Source organism: Lipophrys pholis (assembly GCF_963383615.2).
Source record: "Lipophrys pholis genome assembly, chromosome: 19".
Lineage (NCBI taxonomy): Eukaryota > Metazoa > Chordata > Actinopteri > Blenniiformes > Blenniidae > Lipophrys > Lipophrys pholis.
The window spans coordinates 10,020,769-10,034,688 of NC_137647.1; the positions used below are offsets into that span (position 1 = coordinate 10,020,769).

General features: G+C 47.3%; 1 protein-coding gene across 1 annotated transcript in view; it reads left to right on the forward strand.

The window, feature by feature from the left end:
• The window catches only part of crebbpb (CREB binding lysine acetyltransferase b), a 34,230-nt gene extending 20,643 nt beyond the window's left edge, over positions 1–13,587 (forward strand). The window contains exons 6-31 of the mRNA XM_080488389.1: positions 179–421; positions 535–634; positions 760–897; positions 974–1,091; positions 1,221–1,395; positions 1,526–1,588; positions 1,830–1,951; positions 2,369–2,551; positions 2,703–3,137; positions 3,287–3,460; positions 3,652–3,832; positions 4,116–4,234; positions 4,324–4,563; positions 4,701–4,789; positions 6,013–6,093; positions 6,244–6,300; positions 6,384–6,461; positions 6,541–6,608; positions 6,716–6,866; positions 7,103–7,249; positions 7,332–7,445; positions 7,520–7,685; positions 8,754–8,921; positions 9,089–9,250; positions 9,823–10,104; positions 10,202–13,587. Of these exons, the coding sequence (XP_080344515.1) occupies positions 179–421; positions 535–634; positions 760–897; positions 974–1,091; positions 1,221–1,395; positions 1,526–1,588; positions 1,830–1,951; positions 2,369–2,551; positions 2,703–3,137; positions 3,287–3,460; positions 3,652–3,832; positions 4,116–4,234; positions 4,324–4,563; positions 4,701–4,789; positions 6,013–6,093; positions 6,244–6,300; positions 6,384–6,461; positions 6,541–6,608; positions 6,716–6,866; positions 7,103–7,249; positions 7,332–7,445; positions 7,520–7,685; positions 8,754–8,921; positions 9,089–9,250; positions 9,823–10,104; positions 10,202–12,559 (6,212 nt within the window). The 3' untranslated portion in view covers positions 12,560–13,587. The remainder of the gene's footprint in view (positions 1–178; positions 422–534; positions 635–759; positions 898–973; positions 1,092–1,220; positions 1,396–1,525; positions 1,589–1,829; positions 1,952–2,368; positions 2,552–2,702; positions 3,138–3,286; positions 3,461–3,651; positions 3,833–4,115; positions 4,235–4,323; positions 4,564–4,700; positions 4,790–6,012; positions 6,094–6,243; positions 6,301–6,383; positions 6,462–6,540; positions 6,609–6,715; positions 6,867–7,102; positions 7,250–7,331; positions 7,446–7,519; positions 7,686–8,753; positions 8,922–9,088; positions 9,251–9,822; positions 10,105–10,201) is intronic.
• Positions 13,588–13,920: the final 333 nt, after the last annotated feature.

Below are 13,920 nucleotides of genomic sequence, written 5' to 3' on the forward strand. Positions count from 1 at the left end.
TGATATTTATTCTAACATTGTTAGGTTACAATCATACAATATTCATTATGATCTTCATTTAAAAATTATGATTGGGTATGAAATAACAAGTCCTTGGTAAGGCCTCAGTGATCAGCGACCCATTAGCTTTGTACTGCGTTAGCATTGATATTGTCATTTCCATGTCTCGTCTCTGCAGCTATGTTGAATTCCCCCGGGGCCAGCCTGCAGAACGCCATCAACACAGTTGGACAAGGCCAGCCGAGTGCCACAGCCATCAACAGCGCTGCCACACACATAGATCCCAGCTCCATGCAGAGGGCGTACGCAGCCTTGGGTCTGCCGTACGGCAACCAGTCCTCCTCTGCTCAGGGCCAGGGTCCATCTCAGCAGAACCCCCAGGGTCCCCAGCACCAGCAGCTACGGCACATGAACGCCCACGGTACAAAAGAAGAAGGCCCTCACTGTTATTTCACTTTTCTTACCCCCCCCCCCCCACAACAAGTGCTCTGCTGATTTATTTGTGAATGATTAGATATAATTTGTTTTTCTCAGGAGCTAATCAGATGAACCAGATGGCAGGGGGTATGGGAAACACTTCCTCAGACCAGACGGGCCTGCACTCAGACTCCTCCCTATCCAACACACTCAACAAGTAAGACATGTCATCTCTCGCTCAGAGGAACTCAATGTTTTTCACTCTTAACTGTGCAGCCAGTAGTGTATTCATAGTATTATATTTTTTTAATGAATGACATTGCAATTGTCCATGTGTTGCAGTCAGCTGATGCCAGATGGGTCAGTAGTAGGAGGTATGGGAAACCTGCCTGCTGCCACCCCTCTCTCTTCTTCTGGGGTGAGGAAGGCCTGGCATGAACACGTCACTCAGGACCTGCGCACTCACCTGGTGCACAAGCTGTAAGTCCGACGAAACAAAGCTGCAGACACTGAACTTCATGGTACATAAAGTCACTGTTCGTTTAATTCCTTTCAGAGTACAAGCCATATTCCCCACCCCGGACCCGGCAGCACTGAAGGACCGACGAATGGAAAACCTGGTCGCATATGCACGCAAGGTCGAGGGTGACATGTACGAGTCGGCGAACAGCAGGGTAACTCAATATACTGCATCTTTATTCTGTTTATATCAAACCATGTTTGGTTTTTTTGTGACAAGACAACAGAAAGTTTTACATTGATCATTGTTTTGAATGTATTTATTTGTCTTATCCTCTCACTAGGATGAGTACTACCACTTTCTGGCAGAAAAGATCTACAAGATCCAGAAGGAACTGGAGGAGAAGAGGCGTTCGCGGCTTAAAAAGCAGCCCGGCATGGCGGCCACAGCCGGACCTCAGCCGCCCGGAATGGCTCAACCCAACTCCATGGGCCCAGGGCAAGCAGTTCGACCTCCGAGTGAGTAACTCCTCTTCTATAGCTACAAGTATTTTTATTTTTTTTTATAACTACTTGGTTGTTCTCCAACAATATTATTCTGAGAACAACTTTGGAAGGAAACATTTTTTTAAATCCTGATTTCTTTCAGATGGACCTGCGCCGATGCCCAGCATGCCAAATCAGTTAATGAATCGTATGCAGGGGCCCCAAGGTATGCTCATTCAGATAGCTGTTTCATGCACAGTTATTCCATGTAGGTTGATGGTAAAAGGACTTTTATAATGCGAAGATGCTTCCCTGAACATTTAACGCTATTTAATTACTTTGGACCTGGGATTTGAACATAATCTCGGTTAAGCCCCCCCTGCCAGCCCAGTACGAGGCAGAATATTAAATTAACAGAACTCCCAAGTATTTTCAGCAGGTAGATAATTGTGCATCTGGTCCCACAGGAATCAATCAGTTTAACCCAATGGCAATGCAGAATGCACAGATGTCTCAGGCGCCCATGGGAGCGAGGACTCCCTCCCCCATGAACCATCCGCAGCAGATGAACATGAGCTCTGTGCCAGCGGTTAGTATCAGTCCTTCTGTAATTTTCTTTCTCTTTCTTTTGAGCAAATGCTTTTGCTGAGATCCATCGTCCTTAATTTGTGTCCTAAACGTAATCTTTTTGTCAACATTTTTTGCCAGGTTTGCCTCGTTTGTTCAGTGGTGGCTTGTTTCACTAATCATTTATTTCAAACTCTGTTCCTACCTAATTGACCACAAACAAGGCTCTGCTTATCTGCCAGTGAGCAATCTTTAATGAAGCGATTTCTTAAACAAGGTCTCTGTCGGTTATTCCTGGTTGCTGTTCGTCACCTAGTATCTATAAGCTCCAGCGCAGGTTGAAAAGACGTCAGCACTAGTTTAAGCCGCGGGTACAATTATTGTACATGGGAGTCCTACTGTTTTGTCATGTCTTTTTTTAATTGCTTTCACCTTCCAGATGGGTATGTCCCCATCAAGAATGGCACAAAGTCAAGGAATGATGGGTAATCATGCCAATAACATGGTGCCGCAGCCAGCCAGCCAAGGCCAGTTCCTGCCACAGGGCCAGTTTCCTGTAACTGCAGGTGGAGCGATGAATGTGGGCATGGGACAGGCCATGTCACAGACTGCTGTCTCACAGGTGAGATTATAATGTGTGCTGCTGAGAGACAGATTCACCTAAACCTCAATGAGCATGTTCCTGTTTGAACGTCCCCCTCATAGCGTTAGTACACGCCCGCGTTTGTGTGTTGTGTATTGCTTTGCTAATGGTATGTCCCTCTTCGTTTCAGCAGCAACAAAACTCTAACCTTCCTATGAATGCCCTGGGCTCTCTTGGCTCCCAGCTGCCTTGTGGCCCCGCTGCACAGCCCACACTGGGTCCCACCCCACCACCCAATGCCTCTGCTGGCCTGCAGCAGCAGCAGCAGCCGCTGCCACAGCAGCAGCAGCAACAACAACAGCAGCAGCAGCTTCAGCCTCAGCAGCAGCAGCAGCATCATGCTCCCACACAGGCCCAGGTGCCCCCACAGCCTTCCACTCCCGCCTCCACTGGGGGGCCTTCCTCCACCCCTACCCACATACCCAGTAATCTCCCTGGCCCGCCCTCGGCCATGGGAACGCCACCCGACCCTTCCCAGCCTCCAACGCCTGCGCAGCCCCAAACAGACCCCGCCAGCCAGATAAAGCAGCCCAGCTCAGTGCAGGCCCAGCACCCCAGCACACCGGTGAGACACCCGGCCAGCTCCCGAAGCAGCTGCTCTCCAACTGCTCACGCTTTCACCAGCTTCCATTAAAATGCTCGTCAGATCTTCTAGTCTGTTGTAAACTCAAACCATCAACATTGTGATCAGAATGTCACTTTCTCTCCTTAAAGTTATCCCAGGCAGCAGCGAGTATCGACAACAGAGTGCCGACCCCCGGCTCCGTGGCTGAGTTAAGCTCCCAGCAGGCCATGCCTGAAATGAGCGGCACCGAGGTGAAGCCTGAAATAAAAGATGAAGATGACGACAGCAACTCTGGGAAAAAGCAAAGCGATGTCAAAATGGAGGTATGAGCTTCATTTTGAACATCATTGAGTTGTGAGCTTTCGTGAAAGCAGCCAGGCTGCAAATATCGAGCTTGAAATGGAAGTTTATTTTGTAATCATGGTAGACTTAGATTTGGACCAATACAGTATTTATTTGATGGTTTCCTGACTCCTCAGTCTATAGCGTGTTAATGCTTCTTGTGCTCACGTAGCAGGATGACGAAACCAAACCTCTGCTGGTGAAAAAGGAGGAGCCAGACGCAGCAGAACCAAAGCAGGAACCAATGGAAACGGAGGAGAAGAAGCCAGAGGTGAAGGCTGAACCCAAAGAAGAGGAGGAGAGTGGGGCCAACAGTACATCAACCACTTCCCCCTCTCAGAACCGTAAAAAGAGTAAGAGCACTCATCTCATGTTAACTTTAGGTGGAAAGGGCAAAGATTTCTCTTCCTCCCTTTTCAAAAAGTGCACTTGAAAAAACACCACAAACAAAATGTACCTTTGTTACTGTGTTTTATATAGAATTCAATTCTAGTATCATGTGTTAGTTGAAATAATCTTTTATGAGGATTTTTGTAAGATTGTCAACTCTTGACTCCAGCTCAGTGGAAGTTTAAACTATTGTGTATGTCCTAATAGTCACATCTCTTTCCTTCATCTTATGATATTTCTGTGCAGTTTTCAAGCCGGAGGAGCTGAGACAAGCCCTCATGCCAACACTTGAGGCCCTCTACAGACAAGACCCAGAGTCACTGCCATTCAGACAACCTGTAGACCCCATGCTACTGGGTATCCCTGTAAGTCCCCACTACTATGATTCAGGCACAAATTCTCAGGTCGTATGTGCATTTCTGGAAATGTCTCTCCCCTGCTTCTGCTCCCGCAGGACTACTTTGACATAGTGAAGAACCCTATCGACTTGTCCACCATCAAACGAAAGCTGGACACGGGTCAGTACCAGGAGCCGTGGCAGTACGTGGACGATGTGTGGCTCATGTTCAACAACGCCTGGCTGTACAACCGCAAAACCTCCCGCGTCTACAAGTATTGCACCAAACTGGCAGAAGTATTTGAATCAGAAATCGATCCTGTCATGCAGGGTCTGGGCTACTGCTGCGGCAGGAAGGTGAGGCGCTACGATATCTGAGCTGGAACCACACTGGTCTGGTTTACGTGTCACATTAATGTGAAAAGTATTGACACTCGGTGCCACGTGGCTGCCACAGTGACATCCAACTGAAATGTGTTTGTTTTCCTCCACAGTTTGAATTCTCACCCCAGACACTGTGTTGTTATGGTAAACAGTTGTGTACCATCTCCAGAGATGGGACCTACTACAGCTACCAGAACAGGTACGAATGCATGCCGGGTTCTTAAAGAACGTTTCCCTGACGGGAACACATTAACCCGCTGACTGAGAGTGGCTTAATGTGGTCAGGCACAATGTGCTCATGATCAGTGTTGTCTTCCTACATTTGTGCTCAGAAGCGCCTCCTTCTGTGCAAAACATGTTATTGCAGCTTTATATTGCTCCACTGCTACACAGTTCATTTGCTGCACATATCCAGCAATAAATGCTTTGAGGTTCACCGACTTATGGCTCAGAATCTAAAGTGATCATTGGTTTAAAAAAAAAAAAAAAAAAGCTTTTGAGCATTCAGTAGGTTTGTTGTCAAGAACATTTGGGCAAGATTGAATGCATTTCACTGTGTTGCATGAAATCGCCCACAGCTCCAGTGCTGCATGTGTGCAGGTTACATTTAGGCACAATAAGCAGCTGTTGGTCTTCTTTACTTTTCAAGATTACAAATTAGAATTCAGGATATCTATTACTTTCATTAAAAAAAACAAAAACCTTGATTATGGTTTTTGAAATATCCATTTAAAAAAATGATGTCACAGGTTCCCATGCCGCAAAGCTTTAGGATTTACTTCATTAAAATGAATTTCGTTATCGTTCCTGACTTGACCACATCATCCATTCATCCGCTCTTGCATGTTGCTAATGTCCTCATGTCACAAATGATTGTTGGTTTTGTCATTTTCCCCCCTGCAGCTTGAAGTTTAATGATGTTGAATAGTCATTCGTTTCCTATCTTTATTCTTCTTTTAGCATGCTGTCCTTCGTTTATTTTCCAGCTTGAATGAATGGCTGGATCATGATCATTTCCATTGTGACTAACGTGTATCTCTGCCTCTTTGTGTGTGTGTGTGTGTGTGTGTGTGTGTGTGTGTGTGTGTGTGTGTGTGTGTGTGTGTGTGTGTGTGTGTGTGTGTGTGTGTGTGTGTGTGTGTGTGTGTGTGTGTGTGTGTGTGTGTGTGTGTGTGTGTGTGTGTGTGTGTGTGTGTGTGTGTGTGTGTGTGTGTGTGTGTGTGTGTGTGTGTGTGTGTGTGTGTGTGTGTGTGTGTGTGTGTGTGTGTGTGTGTGTGTGTGTGTGTGTGTGTGTGTGTGTGTGTGTCCGCTGCTTGTTCTCGTCCGTTCACTCTGCGTTCTGCCACCCGTACGCCGGTTTGCCTGTGCTGCTACTGTGTGTGCTGGCTGCAGTTCACCCAAATATGGCCTTATTGCCGACAGGTATCACTTCTGTGAGAAGTGCTTCAATGAGATCCAGGGCAACAGTGTGACCCTGGGGGACGACCCGGCACAGCCTCAGACGTAAGTTACCCGACCTGGAGGTCTGAACACTGGCCAGTGATCATCAAGAAGACTCAAGACTCTTTATGTGGAAGGGAGCTAAATTCTCATGAGCCAATATGAACTTCCTTGTCTGTTTTTTTTTTTTTTTTTTCTTTTCTTTCTGTGCAGCATGATATCGAAAGATCAGTTTGAAAAGAAGAAAAATGACATGTTGGACTCTGAGCCGTACGTATTGTAGCGACAGGTGATCAATTCTGTTCTGGTTTTTTTGCAAAACCCAGAAATAAATAGAATGTTTCTTCTCGAAGGTTTGTTGAATGTAAAGACTGTGGACGAAAGATGCATCAGATCTGTGTGCTGCATTACGATGTCATTTGGCCATCCGGGTAGGTTTTACTTTTTTGACCTTAATTGACCATCATTCCTGTAATTTGACGCTGAACAGTTTGATCTTTCTTGTTTCAGCTTTATATGCGATAACTGTCTGAAGAAGTCCAACAAAACCAGAAAGGATAACAAGTTTTGTGCCAAAAGTAAGTTTTATATGCAGTAACAGGGTAATGTGTTACTTTTTAATCGCACAGCCGTCTCAGAGTTTGAAACTTGAGCCGATTCTGAATGTGTGTGTGTGTTTGTGAAGGGTTGCAGACCACAAGATTGGGGACGTACATTGAAGACCGAGTGAACAAGTACTTGAAGAGGCAGAACCACCCAGAAGCCGGCGAGGTGTTTGTGCGAGTGGTTGCCAGCTCCGACAAAATAGTGGAGGTTAAGCCTGGTATGAAATCTAGGTAAGCTTCTCACCGGTTACATTTTTTAATTCCATTTCAGTGTTAAGACAAGATTGGCAGGAAGATTGGATACATTTCTAATACGATGGCAGCTTGTTGCTGCTGAAAAGCAAACCTGAAAAGAAGTGTTGGAATATTTCAGGAAAATATTCTCACTTTTTGTGTATTTTCACGTCGGATTACTCCTAAATGTTGTTTCACCTCGGGGTTTTTTTGTTTGTTTGTTTTTTTGGCAGGTTTGTAGACTCAGGCGAGATGATGGAGAGCTTCCCTTACAGAACCAAAGCACTTTTTGCATTTGAGGAAATAGACGGCGTTGACGTGTGTTTCTTCGGCATGCACGTCCAGGAGTACGGCTCGGAGTGCCCCTTTCCAAATACCAGGTGAAACTGCAGTAAAACAAAAACTCTCATGTAAAAGTACTATTGTGTGCTTGTTTAATATTTTTTTTCTTTTCTTCCCCAGACGGGTTTACATATCATACCTCGACAGTATTCACTTCTTCAAACCACGTTTGCTCAGGACTGCAGTATACCACGAGATCTTGATTGGTTACCTGGAGTACGTGAAGAAACTTGGGTAGGTGGAAACTCGCTTCACAAAGTTTCATGGTTTCAGCGCAGTTTTGGCTCAAATATTTGCGTCGTCCACAGGTATGTGACTGGTCACATCTGGGCCTGTCCGCCCAGTGAAGGAGACGACTACATTTTTCACTGCCATCCTCCTGATCAGAAGATCCCCAAACCCAAGAGGCTCCAGGAGTGGTACAGGAAGATGCTGGACAAGGCGTTTGCTGAGAGGATCATACATGACTACAAGGTCAGGAAAATCTCTGAAGAATCGTGTTTTGTGGCCACACCGAGATGCCAAGGAGATCCATGTATACCCGATTTATTCAGGTTAATGTCGCTGGATCCTATTATAGGTGACACGGGATGGAAGGCCGGCCGAACATAGATACAGATATATGTGTATGTAAGGTCTATTCATAGTCTGCAGTATAGAAAACTGTGTTCCTTCTTCCAGAGCTGAGAGAAGAGAAGGACGTCAGTCCTCTCTGCCTGGTTTGGATGTTCTCGCAGATTTTTCTCGATTGGTCAGAAATTGTATAGCAGAGCAATTCCACCGACTTTCTCTCTTATTTTCCATCTGCTCAGAATTATGAGTTGACCAGAAATGACCAGAACTGACAAATTAGTTACTTCTTAAAAACATGTGATTCCACCATAACACCTGTAAACAGTTGAGCGTCACAGCCAGCACGTCTTTGCATTGTGGAGTGGGCCAGCGCTTCCAGAGAAACTGCTCAGTCACAGAACATGCAAATTCCTTCAGGTTACACCAGGAACATCTCGATGTGAGGCCACAGTATTTATTAACTGCTTCTCCATCCTGCCTTATTTATGATCATCTCTGTCTCAAAAGCTTTTGGATCCTGATTTTAAATAATCTTGCAGGTTTGATCCCGCCACAGTAGGTGTCATGTAGAAGCTTTCCACTTTTTCCAAAACGCATTTGGAATGCATATGGTGTCAATTTAACAATCACCGGTGAATATTTTCTTGTTTTGTTTTACTGAAAGACAAACAATGATTTCCCATAAACACAAAATGCCCTTCAGCATTTCACTTTGGGTTATTAAATGACCTAATATTGTTTTTGTTTCTCTTGATGTTGAAATTGGCCTCATATTCATCAGCATCAGTTCACCTTACCTTTAACCTTTTATTTCTAAACTTGTAAACGTAGACATTTGCCGTGTTTTTACGTATAATTACCGTGGAAACGTTAACATCTGGTGTTGTGTTGATACAAATTTCTGAATCGTTTGTAAATTCCTGCATATGACGCACAGCTTGGAAACGTCTCGTCTGAATCTTTCCTCAGGACATTTTCAAGCAGGCGACAGAAGACAGACTGACCAGCGCCAACGAGCTGCCGTACTTTGAGGGCGACTTTTGGCCCAATGTACTTGAGGAGGGCATCAAGGAGCTGGAGCAGGAGGAGGAGGAAAGGAAGAAAGAAGAGAACACAGCCTCTTCTGAGATGACAGAGGCAAGTTGGCTCAATCTGTGAATGGCGCGTTTTCTCGCCCTACATTCTATCATCCTCAAGCAGTCGTTATGTGAAGGCTCTCAGCAACATTGCAGGTTAATTGAGTTATCTCATCTCTCTCGTGTTCGTTTGTTCCTTCGGAATGTTTCCCCTTTGTCTGTTAACAGGGAGCCCAGGCCGACAGCAAGAACGCCAAAAAGAAGAATAACAAGAAAACCAACAAAAATAAGAGCAGCATCAGTCGAGCCAATAAGAAAAAGCCTGGGATGCCAAATGTAGCCAACGATCTGTCGCAGAAGCTCTACGCCACGATGGAGAAACATAAGGAGGTGGGAAGGTTTACTTGGTCGCGTCATATCTTTTTCCATTCTCATCTCAAACTAAGCTGGTCGACGCAGAGCAGATTAGCTTTTTGCACATTGCACAACTTCATGGATCCTTCTGCTGGTTCAATCAAAATATATTCAAATAAAGCTGAATTAGTCATTTTTCCTTGTAGTATTTGTGTGCATAGTGTAACATGGAGAAGAGGAAAATGTAGAGAATGGTAAGACACATACTATTCAATTTAATTTAGCTTTATTTATATAGCACCACATTCAACACAGTCATTTCTAGGTGCTTTTAACAGGGAAAAACTCAATAAATCCACCAGCATCATTGTTGTGTATTTTGAGCGCTTGCTCCAGTAAGTTGAAGCAATGTCATTAGTCTGTATTAGTTGTCTCACTGCATCGCATTACAAGGCATCTTTGTCTCCCTGATCATGAGACACTTGTCTGGACATCTCTCACTGTTCAACATCCGTGACTACAAACAAATAAACACGCCTCCTTAGGATTGGAAAACCATCGCCGTCATTAAAACTAAACTCCACACGTCTTGTCCTTTTCGCCGTCAGGTATTTTTTGTCATCCACCTCCAAACCGGGCCCGTCCTAAACACTTTGCCGCCCATAATGGACCCTGACCCTATGCTGACCTGTGACCTGATGGACGGACGCGATGCCTTTTTGACCCTGGCCCGGGACAAACACTGGGAGTTCAGCTCGCTGAGGAGGTGCAAGTGGAGCACCATGTGCATGTTGGTGGAGCTGCACAACCAGGGCCAGGACCGCTTTGTTTACACCTGCAACGAGTGCAAGCACCACGTGGAGACCCGTTGGCACTGCACTGTTTGCGAGGTAAGTCTCTCTACAGTAACTCGACTTCACGTAATGTGCCATGTGCGCTGGTGTCAGGTGTGATTTAACACCCAACATTTTTTTTTTCCGTCATCAGGATTACGACCTATGCATTAACTGCTACAAAGCTAAAGGCCACGAGCACCAGATGGTGAAGTGGGGCCTGGGTTTGGACGACGACAGCAACAATCAGGGTGGTGAGGCCTCCAAGAGCCCTCAGGAGAGTCGCCGTCTCAGCATCCAGCGCTGCATCCAGTCGCTGGTCCACGCCTGCCAGTGCCGCAACGCCAACTGCTCCCTGCCTTCGTGCCAGAAGATGAAACGGGTGGTGCAGCACACCAAGGGCTGCAAGCGCAAGACCAACGGCGGCTGCCCCGTGTGCAAGCAGCTCATCGCTTTGTGCTGCTATCATGCCAAGCACTGCCAGGAGAACAAGTGTCCCGTTCCCTTCTGTCTCAATATTAAGCACAAGCTTTGTCAGCAGCAGCTGCAGCAGAGGCTCCAGCAGGCTCAAATGATGCGTCGCCGAATGGCCACAATGGCCGGACGAGGTATGCCCATGCCGTCTCCACCTACCTCAGCTGCCCCCGACACCCCCAATTCAGTGCAGCAGCCCAACACACCCCAGACTCCCCAGCCCCAACAGCAGCAGCAGCAGCAGCAGCAGCAGCAGCAGCAGCCGCCGCCGCCGCCGCCACCAAACCCTGCCAATATGGCCCAAGGCTTCCCCAACAACGGTCGCAGCAGTCAGCCCCCAACGCCGGTGCCGCAGGGAAAACCAGGGTCATCTCCGCTCCATCAGCAACAGTCACCTATGAGTAACATGGTACACCAACAGCAGCCTCCGCCTCAACAGCAGCAGCAGCAGCAGCAACAGCAGCCGCTGCTGGCAGCCCTGAGAGTGGCCAGACAGATTGAGATGGTAGCCAAGGCGAAGCAGCAGCAGCAGCAGCAGCAGCAGCAGCAACAACAGCAGCAGCAGCAACAACAGCAGCAGCAGCAGCAGCAGCAGCAGCAACAACAGCAACAACAGCAGCAGCAGCAGAGTTATGCCATGAACGGAATACCCATGAACCACCCGCGCATGATGGGACCCATGCAGGGCCAGATGCAGATGATGCAGGGGCCGCGGGGCCCTCAGGTGATGCAGGCTATGCAGCAGGGCCAGTGGGGTCCAGGGATGCAAAATCCCATGCAGAGCCCACAGGGCCACCAGCAACAGGTGGCTCCTCAACAAGGCCCCATGGCCCCGATGCCCCAGCAGACTCAGCTCATGCAGAGGCCCATGATGCCTCAGCAACAGAGTCTCCAAATGCCCGGGGTAATGCCCCCTCAGGGGCCTCCGCAGCAGGCCATGGCTCCCCAGCAGCAGAATATGCCCCGGGGCATGCCAGGTAACATTGCCCCAAGCGCCCTGCAGGATTTACTGCGCACTCTCAAATCTCCAAGCTCACCACAGCAGCAGCAGCAGGTCTTAAGCATCCTCAAGTCCAACCCCCACCTCATGGCTGCCTTCATCAAACAGCGGACAGCCAAGTACCAGGCCAACCAGCCTCAGCAGCAGCAACTGGCCCCGCAGCAGAATTCTCAGGCCATGCTGGGGTCCCAGGCAGGTATGCAGGCCATCGCAGCCATGGCGAACCAGGTTCAGAGACCTGGGATGGCGCCTCCGCAGCAAGCAGGGCCCCAGAGTATGGCGCCCATGGGCCCTCAAGGCCAGATGATGAGCGCTGCGCAGAATGGCAACCCTCAGCTGTTTCGCAGACAGCAGCAGCTCAGGATGCAGCAGCAGGGAGGCTTGCCTCAGGGCCACGGGCAGTTCCCCCAGCAGCAGCAGGGGCCGGCGAGCTACTCCCAGCTCCGTATGCAGCAGCAAATGGCTATGCAAGGAGGCGGAGGTCCCATGGGGCAGCTTCCTCCCACGTCCCAAATGGGCCAGCCGGGCATGGGAATGGATGGGCCCCAGAACCTCCTCCAGCACCGCATGCTTCAGCAGCAGCAGCAGCAGCAGCAGCAGATGATGAAGCAGCAGATGGGCTCGCCGGTGCAGGCCAACTCCATGAGTCCACAACCTCACATGCTCCAAGGCCAAGCCCCAGGCGGAGCTCACTTACCCGGGCAGGCAATGGCAAACGCCCTGGGAAACCAAGTACGCTCCCCAGCCCCGGTTCAATCACCCCGCCCACCGTCGCAGCAGGCCCCTCATTCCAGTCCCTCCCCACGGATACAACCCCAGCCGTCACCTCAGCACGGGGCCCTCCACTCCAGCTCCCCCCACCACAGCCTCGGAGGTCCCATATCGGGATCTTTGGAGCAGGGACACATGGGGACTCCAGAGCAGAGCGCGATGCTCCCGCAGCTCAACACACCAAACCGAGGGGGCCTGAGCAATGACATGGGCATGGTGGGGGACACGACGGGAGACACGCTAGAAAAGTTTGTTGAAGGATTGTAGCATTTTGAGACAGAAGAAAGGCCTTGTTGTGTTTTCAGCTCATCATTTTTGTACTTGCTGGTGTATAAAAAAAAGAAGAAAAAAATGCAAGAAGAATTACAAACAAGTCTTACAAGGCCTACGAACTGTGAACTTTCCCTAAATCGGGGACTACTTTTTCTTACAACACACAGAGTGGTTTAATAATTGCTGTTAAAAGATGAAAACATAGACACAAAGAATATATTTTTGGTTCAGACCAGCCTTGCAAACCTTTGCCCTGGTTTCTGTGTTGTTTTAATTTGTTTTTCTTTTGTTATGCTCTGGTATTGACTTTTTTAGAAAACAAAACTTCCCAAAAAACAGATATTTCATTTAATATTCCCTTTTTTTTTTTTTTTTTTTGTACCTTTGCAAATTAATGTTGTATTTGTGTTTAAAAAGACTGTAAAGTAATTTGTCTGGGGAATTATTTGCCAGGTTTCACCTCTTGCTCAGTTCCCCGTTCCTGGCTAATTTATTATAATATGCCATTTTTCAAAAGGGACTGTCTTTAGGAAAGCCTTAATTTCTTTCCTGTTTGCAGAGTCTAAAGGAGATTAACGTATTTGTATAGATCTAGGAACTATTGCACACACCCAAACACCAAGCGCAGGTGGAGGAGAAGCCTGCGTCGAAGCTTGTTCATGTTCTCCAGTGCCGGAATGTTCTTTCTACTGGCCCGAGCCCTCGTTTGTCTTGCAGATGTCCATAAGTTGCTTTGTCTCTCTTTCAGTCTAACGAAAGTCTCATTAAGTACTGAACCTCTTTTGCCTGTGGTGGGAAAATTACTTGTTTGACTGCTGATTTGTGTTCAGAGAGAGTTTTGTGCATCATAATCTCTCGCATTAAACTTGAATTGATGATGAACTGTTCTCTAATGTAAATCATGCAGCTAGACAGTACTGTAAATATGCAGAAAAAAAAGAATGAAATCACTGTACAAACTGGTTCAAATGGCTCATTTCGTACTTATATACCATATTGTTAAATAAACCTGTGTGCCACAGACTCCGCCTCTCTCTTCTATGCTTCAGGAATTTTCTCATATATATTTCAGTTGAGTTTCTTAATTGTATCTTCCAATAAAACGTTTTGGTTCAATCGATATCCTCAAACTCAAATGTGATTAACCTGAGGAGCTGAGCTCAAGAGAAACACAAAACGTATTTTGAAGGTGCAGATTCATCAGTTAATCTCACAGTCATGATTTAGAACTGTGGGAGGAAACTGGACTACCTGGAGGAGAACATGCAAACTCCAACACACAAAGGTCATACCTGTATTCATACCAGCTGTGAGACGAAAGCATTGAACCACTTCGCCAGCGAGAAAGTCGTGTT